Source organism: Bubalus bubalis, chromosome 4, assembly GCF_019923935.1.
Source record: "Bubalus bubalis isolate 160015118507 breed Murrah chromosome 4, NDDB_SH_1, whole genome shotgun sequence".
Taxonomy (NCBI): domain Eukaryota; kingdom Metazoa; phylum Chordata; class Mammalia; order Artiodactyla; family Bovidae; genus Bubalus; species Bubalus bubalis.
In genome coordinates, this window is record NC_059160.1 from 154,882,025 (window position 1) to 154,894,359 (window position 12,335).

At 40.0% G+C, this 12,335-nt stretch overlaps 1 protein-coding gene across 9 annotated transcripts in view; it reads right to left on the bottom strand.

Moving 5' to 3' along the window:
- DYDC1 (DPY30 domain containing 1) overlaps positions 1-12,335 on the bottom strand; it is a 32,255-nt gene that overhangs the window by 13,678 nt on the left and 6,242 nt on the right. For all 9 annotated transcript variants that reach the window (XM_044942370.2, XM_044942366.2, XM_044942367.2 and 6 more), the window contains 2 exons: positions 4,337-4,429; positions 645-698 (listed from right to left, as the gene is read on the bottom strand). In XM_044942370.2, the coding sequence (XP_044798305.2) occupies positions 645-698; positions 4,337-4,429 (147 nt within the window). The remainder of the gene's footprint in view (positions 1-644; positions 699-4,336; positions 4,430-12,335) is intronic.

The following is a 12,335-nucleotide window of genomic DNA, read 5'->3' on the forward strand; positions in this document are numbered from 1 at the left end:
AATGCTAAAATGTGTTTTTAAAAAAATACATCAGAAATTTAAAACGTATCACTGCATGTAATCATATGGTCAATAATCTCATACTATTCTGGTTTTTAAAAATACAAAAACAAACTGAATATTCCAGTTTTACCCACTTAGAGATTTGGCTTTAAAGTACACCCTATTTGTGACTTGTTATTACTAGATTATGTATTTGAACTATCAGTTTTGATAATCTCCATATTAAAACTTTAGCTACTGGGCTTCCCTGGTGGCTCAGTGTTAAAGAAGTTGCCTATCAATGCAAGAGACATGGGCTCGGGAGGACCCAACACGCTGCAGAAGCAGTTAAGCCTGTGTGCCACAACTATGGAGCCTGGGCTCTACAGTCTGGGAGCTGCAGCTACTGAGCCCATGTGCCCTAGAGCTTGTGCTCCACAACAAGAGAAGCCGCCACAGTGAGAAGCCCGGGTACCTCAACTAGAGAATAGCACCCACTCACTGCACCTAGAGGAAAGCCTTGTGCAGCAAGAATACCCAACACAGCCAAACACAGATACATAAAATTGTTTTTAAAACGTATCTACTAATGCATCAAAATTTAGGGTCACACTCCAGGATACTTATTCGTATCCCATAACAGAGTAACTTTTTGTTCTCACCTCTCCATGTAAAATATCTTCCTTAGCCATATTTTCCATGCTCATTCTCAACTCCTATAATATATAAAAATGGAGAAAAATACTTTGAATATGCTCTTCATTTTTATTCCATGTTTAATTTTTAAGCATTTTATTTTTACATTATGACCCATTTAACAGCAAAAATGCTGACCTTCTTAAAGGAGAACTCTGAATACAAAACTACAGATACAGTCTCATTTAATACTCTATTATAGGTGACTACCATATTTTGTTTATAATTAAATAGAACATTCCCTGGTGGCTCAGACAGTAAAGTGTCTGCCTACAGTACGGGAGACCTGGATTCAATCCCTGGGTCAAGAAGATCCTCTGGAGAAGGAAACGGCACCCCACTCCAGTACTCTTGCCTGGAAAATCCCATGGATGGAGGACCGTAGTAGGCTACAGTCCATGGGGTCGCAAAGAGTTGGACATGACTGAGCGACTTCACTTCAAGGAGAAGGCAATGGTAACCCACTCCAGTACTCTTGCCTGGAAAAATCCCATGGATGGAGGAGGCTGATGGGCTCCAGTCCATGGGGTTGCAAAGAGTCGGACACGACTGAGCAACTTCACTTTCACTTTTCACTTTCATGCTTTGGAGAAGGAAATGGCAACCCACTCCAGTGTGCTTGCCTGGAGAATCCCAGGGACAGAGGAGCCTGGTAAGAGGCCATCTATGGGGTCGCACAGAGTTGGACACGACTGAAGTGACTTAGCAGCAGCAGCAGCAGAATGTTTTAAAAAATGAAATAGGTTGAAACACTAACCCTGAAGCCAAATTACTAACAAAAGTGAAAAGTGACAAAATAAAAATCTTAATAAATGCTTAGAATAAGAGATTTTGAAAGAACTTTTAGTTAAGTAGAATTTTATACATAGTAGAAAAGACGCAAATATTTCTAAAGCAATTAGCCTGGCCCAAGGTACTACCTAATACATGTGACCTCGCCACAGCACCTGGGCAATGTCCTCTATAAAGCACTCTGAACACATAGGACACTGCTTTCTGAATGTGAAAACCCAGAATCTTCTAACCAAACCAAACCTTGCTGTGGCCTCTATCTTTTCGTTCTAAGGCAGCAAGCTAACTTAACTGCTCTTGAGCTGATTCACTTCAGCTGTCCAAAGGTGAGTCATCTCGTGACCGTTTATATAATGGCCCTGATGATTAGGGACACATGTGGTACATGAGAGTCCCTTGGACTGCAAGGAGGTCCAACTAGTCAATCCTAAAGGAAATCAGGCCTGAATATTCACTGGAAGGACTGATGCTAAAGCTGAACTCCAATATTCTGGCCACCTGATGCGAAGAACTGACTCACTGGGAAAGACCCTGATGCTGGGAAAGATTGAAGGCAGGAGGAGAAGGGGACGAGAGAGGATGAGATGATTAGATGGCATCACCAACTTGATGGACATGAGTTTGAGCAAGCTCTGGTAGTTGGTGATGGACACGGAAGCCTGGCATACTGCAGTCCATGGGGCTGCAAAGAGTCGGACAAGACTGAGCAACTGAACTGATGGGCTTCCCAGGTGGCGCTAGTGGTAAAAAACCCAACCTGCCAATGCAGGAGATGTAAGAGACATGTGTTTGATCCCTGGGTTGGGAAGATCGCCTGCAGGAAGGCATGGCAACCCACTTCAGTATTCTTGCTGGGATAATCCCATGGACAGAGGAGCCTCGTGGGCTACAGTCCATAGGGTTGCAAAGAGTCAGACACAACTGAAGCAACTTAGCACCATATGCTTTTCTCCAGATCACTCCCTTCTCCTGCACACATCTTTTCCCACAACTTCATGGTTCTGATGGAAAAATCCATGTCCTCATAGGACTCTGTTCCCCAACCTAAGGGATGGATACTTGACACAAATTCATCCAGTCAGAATCCTTCCCAAGATTCTTTTCTTAACTGAAACCTAAAAGAAGGGAATCCATTCCTTTCAGACGGTAGGAGCCACAGCATTATAAGACACAGGAACCATTAAGGGCCATGATGATCCCCACCCATGTGCAGCAAACCAGGCCACAGTGAGAGGCAACAGCAGAGGTGTGAGCCCTGGCAGCGCTGATTCTCTTGCTCCCAGAGGTCTAGAAGACCCAGCTCAACCAAAGCCCTTCACAGCTTAGTTGTAAAACCCTTGCTTCAACCCAGGGTCCTTCCAATAAATTTCCTTTTGCAAATGATAGTTTAAGTCATGTCTCTGAAGCCACAAGAAGGCCAGGACGAAAAGACTTGGATGAATCTGCCTCTGAGCAAGGCAGTATGTTGCAGGGAAGAAACGGGTGATAAGCCAGTAGGAATGTGGATTATTAATGTTACTGCAGCTCTGGACACTCAGTCTGATAATGCCCAGAAAGTAAGTAACATGAACTGGGACCCTTTGGAGCCAATCCCTCTTATGAAATCACAGACTTTCTATATCATTCAGCTGTAACTAACAGAGCATCTCAATAAAACACACTTTCAATTCTTTTATCATTTTGATCACTATCTTCTTGATGTATTCTGAATTTTCTTCTTTTATTTGTGATCACTGAATCTTAACTGAAGTGGAAGGGTGTGTGCATTTACATGTGTGTGTGCATGCATGGATGTCCATGTGCCCTACCCTCATTCAGACAAAGATAACATCAGCATTTCTGTTTTTAAAACTCTGTATGGGTATTTGATTTTATCCTTTTAAAATCTCATCTTTTTGACTCACAAAAGTAGTCTTCCAACACTTGGACTACAATAGGACTAAATGATTTCACTTTGTAAAGAACAATTCTTATTCATCTCTTTTAGAATGATAAGCATTGTTCATTGATGGGAAAAAATAGTAAATTAATTAAATCTCATTTTTAAAAAATTTAACTTACCCTTTAACTTACTTTTTAAAATTGCTTTAAACAATGATACCCTCATCTGAGCCATTAATAAATATATTCTACAAAACCTGCTTTTATTTTAAATTTTTTAAATTTTAATCATGGAATAAGTAGAGGAATAACATTTGAGTAACAATTGATAGTTGTAAGCATACAATATGAAATATCCAGTTGAAAAGTATAACTCAGTCATGCAAAAGTTTGGTCTATACAACATATACTTTTTGGATACGAGGAAACATTGACCAAGCAGGAGGCTTCACATAAAACAGACACAGTCAAGGGAGATGGACTTTTTTGGCTTAAGTTACTGAAAAATTTAAAGACATGAAAAATCCAAATAAGAACATATTTTAAAATGTAAGTTATTGTTGACAATACATCCAGTGTGAAGAAAAGAGACAAACTATTGTCTCAGAGATCAGAATACCCCCAATACTACAAAGAACTTTGCCTTCAGTATCAGCTACCATAATTAGGAGGCACTATCTCTTGACTAAAATGTTGACCGTATCAATATTAGAGGATGCCACTGCTCACAAAGCAGTTGCACATACATAATCTTATTTGATCCTCACAACCGCCCAGTGAGATATTGCCAACAACATTATACTGTTATCCCTATTTTTCTAAAAGGTAAACTGAAACTGAAAAGGGACATAGGACTTGCTTAAGTCACACAAATAATGCGCGGCAGGCCTTTAGACTGTGACTCCCCTGCCATAACAACCGCAAGTAACAGTCAGCATTCTAAGAGGTTTTCAATAAAACAAACATTTATAAAACTTTAATTTACCTTCTCAGATTGTTCTTGAGCTCTCTGCAGTTCTTCTATTCTCTGTCTCTCCTTTTCTTGCTCTTCCAACTCCAGCTGGAATTCCAGCTGTTGCTGAATATTCAGATATAAATAAGTCATATTAGAGTTTAACGCAAGGAATTCACTCGATTACTCTGAAGTATCCCAGGATAATTAAGGTTACACCCACCTAAATTTCAGAAACGTAAGAGAATAAATGGTCACAGGCTCCCAGTACTTTAGCTTTTACAAATATTTCATGATGTACAAAATTTAAAAGGAAGCTTCCTTAATTGCTAATTTTAGAAAAGCAGTATTTGTACAGAATTAAATCATTTTCCCTATTCTTCTAGAAGCTACAAATGAGACTGCAGTGATTTTTCTCAGATAAAATTTCTTTAAAAACAGATAGATCTTCAGATAGCCAAAATCTGGTTGTAAAACAATAGAGGAGAACATTTTAAGTATATCACCTGAACCCAGAGATGATCAGCAACATATTTGGCCCCATCTCAACATATATCCTAGCTCCGGGAGAACAGAAGTCCACAGACTAAATTCCTCTGGCCAAGCCTGACCCAACTCCTGTTTTTTTATAGTCCACAAGTGAAGAAAGGTTCTTATACATTTTTATGGTTGAATAATACCAAATGAATAATATTTTATCACATGAAAATTATATGAAGTCCAACTGTCAGTGTCTATAAATAAAACTTTCTTGAAACACTGCCATGCTCACGCTTGCTCACTCATTCCCAGCCCCCATGGGGCTTCTGCCCCATGACAGCAGAGCCGAGTATGTGCAGCAGAGGCGGCAGGTGGCGCTCTCACTGCCTTGCACCGCTGCTCAGCACAGTACATACAAGCTCACCGATACATCAGAACTCACAGAGCTTGGACTGCCATAGTATCACCGGGCTATTTTTTTAACCAGTGCATTACCCATCAAGAAAAGAAGCGAATTTTGAATGCTGCTCTTTTAAGACAAAGAAGAATGTGGGTTATTTTACTATCAAATTATTCAACAGCAAAGGATGTTTCTCATTCAATGACACTGTACTAAAAGAATACACTAAATATCAATATTATCAGAGTAAGCACTCATCACAATGGTCTCAACTCGCATGAACACAAAGGTTGGAAATATTAGATAATTTAAAACAAAATTATTTCACCAGAACAGAATTTCTTCACAAAAATTAAAAGTGAAAAGGAGGTCTCAATGAAAGTGAGCTCCCAAGTGGCTCCTCTGTTAGCCAAGCAAAGAAACACATTCATCAATGGTGATTTAATCAAAACAAGATTGATTTCAGTGTCTAAAAAAAAACAAATAAGGTTATTAGCCTTTTGGTGAGAACAGCTGCTCAGAGTGGATGACATGAGGAGCAACTTCAGCAGCCAATTAAAGACAAGGGAAATATTGATCTTCCTTGCCCTTGATGAGTAGACAAATGCTCTCAGCACTGCTTAGCTATTGTTTATCAAAGGAGCTGATGATGAGTTTGTAGTGGCTGAAAAGTCAACCACCATGAGCAATCTTCCTGGGACAGTACTATAGGCAAGAACATCTTCAGACATTGAGGAACATTAATTCAGTACAACCAGATATGAAATCTGCTAAGATGAGTAACAACCTGCCAAAAAAAGTGTGTGTGGAACAGAAAAAGGCCTAATTGGACAAATTTACAAAGTTTGTGAAAACATAGCGTTTAAAGCCTATGAGTTTTCACTGCATGATTCAATAGCAGCTACTCTTCAGGAAATATTTGACTCTATCATGTGTTAGAGTTCCAGATGAAGTTCCAGATATTCAAGCTGGATTTAGAAAAGGCAGAAGAACCAAACTGCCAAATCCATTGGATCATCGAAAAAGCAAGAGAGTTCCAGAAAAACATCTACTTCTGCTTTATTGATTAGGCCAAAACCTTTGACTGTGTAGATCACAACAAACTATGGAAAATTCTTAAAGAGCACCAAAGAATTGATGCTTTTGAACTGTGGTGTTGGAGAAGACTCTTGAGAGTCTCTTGGATAGCAAGGAGATCAAACCAGTCAATCTTAAAGGAAATCAGTCCTGAATATTCATTGGAAGGACTGATGCTGAAGCTGAAGCTCCAATACTTTGGCCACCTGATGTGAAGAACTGACTCACTGGAAAAGACCCTGATGCTGGGAAAGATTGAAGTCAGGAGGAGAAGGGGACGACAGAGGATGAGATGGTTGGATGGCATCACCAACTTAATGGACATGAGTCTGAGTAAGCTCTGGGAGTTGGTGATGGACAGGGAAGTCTGGCGTGCTGCAGTCCATGGGGTCGCAAAGAGTCGGACACGACTGAGCAACTGAACTGAACTGATCATGTGTTATTGAGCCAGCAGTGTTGAAACTGAGACCCCCTAAAGTTGAGTTCCTGTACTGAGTTTATGATTACTCTCTCTATCCAAAACTTTATTCCCTTTGTTGCCCTCTCTGACCTCAATTCTGTGCTAACTGAATACTATAATCAACCAGAGTCAGATGACTAAAATTGCTATTGTCAGTAACATCGTTAATGCACTAAAATTGCTATTTTATCATTAATGTACAAATTCAGATCATTTCTCTAGGACAAGATGAGCTAACTGACCAATGAGCCATGGACCACCTGGCCAGAGAACTGTAAGTGGGCGACTTCCAAAGGAGTCAATGCTGAGTTCAAAACGAACTGAAAAATCAATCACTGACTGAAGAAAAGCAATGATTAAGAAATATCACAGAAGTATTGAAGCAACATGGATAGTCCTAGAGATTATCATACTAAGTATAAGTCAGACAGAGGAAGACAAATATCATATATCACACTTGTACATGGAAACTGAAAAATAGTACAAATGAACTTAACATAAAAAAACAGAAACAAACTCACAGAGATAGAAAACAAACTTATGATTACCAAAGGTAGGGGGAATTGGAGTAGCGGTTAACAGATGCACACTGCCATATATAAAATAAACAAGGATACTGTATGCCACAGAGAACTATATTTAATATCTTGTAATAAACTATAATGAAATAGAAAAAGTATCTATCGATATATATATAACCAAATCACTTTGTTACACACATGAAACTAACATAGTTTGTAAATCAACTATACTTCAATTAAAAAAAATAGAAAATGTCACAGAAATGTCACCAGATTAATCCCAGCCTCTTTACTTTTCCCCTTTAAGAAAATCACTCACTCAAACACTAAGTGAGAGTGGATATGCAGTTTGTCTCCTACTCCCTTGCTTGCTACCCTGCAGTAAACTCCGTGCCTGCCTTCAACACAACCCAGTGTCAACAGATTCTGCTTTACTGTGCGTTGGATGAACAGATTTGAGTTTGGTTCAGTAACAGTGTCAACAGTGACCTTCATTTACCCTTATGAATGTAACCATCATCTGTTCTATGAATTTTCATAAGAAATAGAAGCTGGGGACTTCCCTGGTGGTTCAGTGGCTAAGACTCCATGCTCCCAGTACAGGGCCTGGATTCAATTCCTGGTCAGGGAACTCCAGGTCACATGCCACAACTAATAGAATTCACAAGCCTCAGCTAAAGATCCTGCACACCACAATTAAGACCCAGCGCAGCCAAATAAATTAAAAATTTTTACAAAGACCATATATTTTTTTTTTTAAAAGAAATAGAAGTTGAACATATCCTGACATGCTCTACCACTTGATAGTTTCATGCCTAATAGCTTTGTTGTGAATTTTTGAGCTCAGGGACAAGACTGAGGTATTTCTGAATGAGAAGGCCATTTTCAACCACAATTATCAAACATTAAATAACTTTGGAAATTAGCTTCTGCTGTAGACTAAACAATTTTTAATCAATTCAGTCTAAAAGTATAAGGCAAAATAGCACTTATATGTAAAACTTAACACTTCAGTAAAATCATTTCAACAACAGCTAATACTGTGTGAACCACGTCAAGCTGCTGTATACACTCTCAGTGCTGTCAGAAATGAGATTTCCATTCCCATACAAATTTGTGCCAGATACATTTTCCAAGTTCAAACTACAGTTTCCGAGTGTGTTTAGGCCTGATGTAAGTGCAAAAGAAATTCCCACATTTCAAAATCCATTTTCAGTGGATTTCAAACTGTAACTGAGAAGCTTTCACCAACCTTCAACTGGAAGGGATTAATTTACCAGATAGAGATATGCTGAAAGACAAATATAAAGAGGAAAATTGAGCAGACTTCTACAAGTGCCTTCCAAGAGATCGGTACACTGAATATTATAGGCACAGGGACTAATTATCAATAGTTGGTAGGACCTATGAGTGAAAAGATATTTTCATAGATGAAATACATAAAATCTCATTACAGATCAGCATTAACAGAAACATTTCCATCCATTTTGATGAGAGGGAACATTATCTTTGAAGTCCAACTAGGTGAACTCTTATCTTTAAAGGGAGAGTGTAATTCTTCTCAATAGTAAGCCCACATTACAGAAAAAAATTGTATTTTTTAAATTTTTTTATTTCATTGATAAAACATTTGTAGACATTTCTCTCTTGCTATGGCTACATAATATACCGTAATCCCCACACAATATCCTCAGTTTTGCCTCTTAGCCTGAAAATATCCACCTTTACAGGAAGAGTTTGTTAACCTCACTAGAAAATAATTTCTTACCATCAGTCCAGTGCCACCCCATAAACAGGATAATAGAAGCTCATTCCATTAAGAGAATTTTAAAACTATATTAAGGATTTTTAAAAATACATTTTTTACAAACAAAGAGATAATAAACAGTGATTAATAGTTATTCACAAAGGGCTGTTAATTAATTTCTTTGTATTCTTATGTCATCCCCACTAAAATAAAAGTGATGGGCTAGCTAGCTGAAATGCAGGAATGTTATCATTCAATCATTTCAGACATCAGTACAGAAAGTGAAATAAAAATGTTTCCCTGTTCACAAGGACCTCGGCTTGCTGAAGAGTGTCTAAAATTTCAAAGAATTTCAAGTCAGCTATACTATGAGGACACTTGCTTTTGCAACCAAAAGGCAGGTGACCAGAGTCCTGACCTCCAGTTTATTTGACTCAAAGGGCACAGAGAGCCTCTCTGATTTTTCTTCACCTTAGCCTCACTCTGTTTTAAGTGCTTCTCTGCTGGTCCATCTCTCCACACATCCCTTCTCCTCTTCTCATCTCTCTGCCCATCAATCCACTTCTTTAACCAGCCACTGTGCCTTCTGCAGGATATCACCGTATCTTCCACCCAATACAATGCTTAGGGTTCGATGCACAGTGGATGGCTTCATACTGATACAGCCAGAGCAAAGTTTCTAGTATTGTCAAACTTTATTGAAGTAATGTAAAGAAGATAAGTCAATGAAAGTTGGGGTATCTCCACAGCTGTGATCTAATTGTCTTAGGGAAGGAGAACTGCTAAGAAGTTCCCTTTATTCAGATAGACAGGGGACAGATGCAGCTCCAGGAGCTGGAAGAGGCAGGGCAGATGCCCACTCAAAGTTGGGGAGACTGCAGCAGACACTTGCCCATTTGGATGGGCATTTGACATCCAACACTTTGCAACCTCCCCACAAAAATAAGCCCAATGATTGAAAAATGAAGACTCAGAAGCATTAAAGGCCTCTACAGCCATACCCATCCAAGGTGCCTAGGATGTTTTACCAAGTATTGAGGATGGGAGACAAGATAGAGAAGCTATTTTCCATGTCTACATTTTCCTTTTTATCCACACACCCAAATAATCCCTTCTTAAAATATGTAAACTGGAGTTGAGTCTCTAGAGTTAGGTACTATATGGTAGAAGTATAGATCAGATCAGATCAGTTGCTCAGTCGTGTCTGACTCTTTGCAACCCCATGAATCGCAGCATGACAGGCCTCCCTGTCTATCACCAACTCCCAGAGTTCACTGAGACTCATGTCCATCGAGTCAGTGATGCCATCCAGCCATCTCATCCTCTGTCGTCCCCTTCTCCTCCTGCCCCCAATCCCTCCCAGCATCAGAGTCTTTTCCAATGAGTCAACTCTTCACATGAGGTGCCCAAAGTACTGGAGTTTCAGCTTTAGCATCATTCCTTCCAAAGAAATCCCAGGGCTGATCTCCTTCAGAATGGACTGGTTGGATCTCCTTGCAGTCCAAGGGACTCTCAAGAGTCTTCTCCAACACCACAGTTCAAAAGCATCAATTCTTCGGCGCTCAGCCTTCTTCACAGTCCAACACTCACATCCATACACGACCACAGGAAAACCATAGCCTTGACTAGACGAACCTTTGTTGGCAAAGTAATGTCTCTGCTTTTGAATATGCTATCTAGGTTGGTCATAACTTTCCTTCCAAGGAGTAAGCGTCTTTTAATTTCATGGCTGCAGTCACCATCTGTAGTGATTTTGGAGCCCAGAAAAATAAAGTCTGACACTGTTTCCACTGTTTCCCTATCTATTTCCCATGAAGTGATGGGACCAGATGCCATGATCTTTGTTTTCTGAATGTTGAGCTTTAAGCCAACTTTTTCACTCTCCTCTTTCACTTTCATCAAGAGGCTTTTTAGTTCCTCTTCACTTTCTGCCATAAGGGTGGTGTCATCTGCATATCTGAGGTTTTTGATATTTCTCCCGGCAATCTTGATTCCAGCTTGTTTCTTCCAGTCCAGCATTTCTCATGATGTACTCTGCATATAAGTTAAATAAACAGGGTGACAATATACAGCCTTGACGAACTCCTTTTCCTATTTGGAACCAGTCTGTTGTTCCATGTCCAGTGTATAAGGGTGACTCAAATATGGTTTAGAAGTGCTCCATAAATTAAATTAGTCCAGAAGTCACTCTAGGACTTTCTTCTATCTGGTTTATAGTTTATAACCCACCTCTTCAACTACTCCCATACCAACATCCTTAGTTCCCCAATCCTACTAACCCAAACTCACTTCAGTCTGTCTGTCTCCTCCACATCTTTACCAGTATACCTAGATCTAAGTGGAGAAAATCACATAATAAGAAAATCAAACCAAAAGGCCCATTATGACTGGTTGGACTCAGGGAATTCAGTGCTACCAAGTTGACCAAGGAACTTGAGTTCCTTGGTCAACTCTAGTTCTCCAAAGTCACCATTTCAAACCTTCACCACTCTGCCATCACTTCCTACCTTAGCACCTCATTCTGGGTAGATGGTCATGGTCCCTACTTTATAAAAAATAAACAGTCACACAGAAACTGCTTTCATCTTTGCTCCACAAAACCTACACACATGTACTTAATGTCATTTTCTCTTCTTCCCTTGAATCAAAGGACACTTTCACCTGCCTAATCTTCATTCCAGAAACAGTTTCCTCTGGTCTCCAAGAAAAGCTGACCCCAGTAACCATCCCCTTCATTTCTTTATATCAACCACTCCCCTTCCACTCTGTTCCTTAAAGCAAACAAACAAAAGAAAGCCCCTTCCCTGAAAATCTCCTTGAAAACATTACACCTACTCACCATCTCCATGTTCCCTGCTTTACCCCACCCCACACAGCTGCTCCCACCTAGGTCAACAGTGGCCTTAAGTGAGAACTTGGCAATTCTGTTCTCACCTGACCAACCACAGACATGACTGACCACTCAGGTCTCACTGAGATGCTGTCCCCTTGGCTTCTGTGAAAGCAGACTCTCTGGGTTTTCCTCCTACTTCACACTGCTTCTCCCCCAGTAAGGAAGCCACATACAGGGACTTCCCTGGTGGTCCAGTAGCTAAGACCCCATGCTCCCCATACAAGAACTAGATCCCGCATGTCACAACCAAGAGTCTGCATGTCTCCAGTGAAGATTCCCCCTGCCAGCAACTAAGACCTGGTGCAGCCAAGTAAAATAAATAAATAAAAATAAGTATTAAAAAAGAAACCACATAACAGACATAACACTGAAGATACAAGAAAGCCGCATCTAAGCAACCAGAGGTGAGGAGTTTTCTGCACCTTCGTGTGGGGGCACCACACCAAGGGTGCCA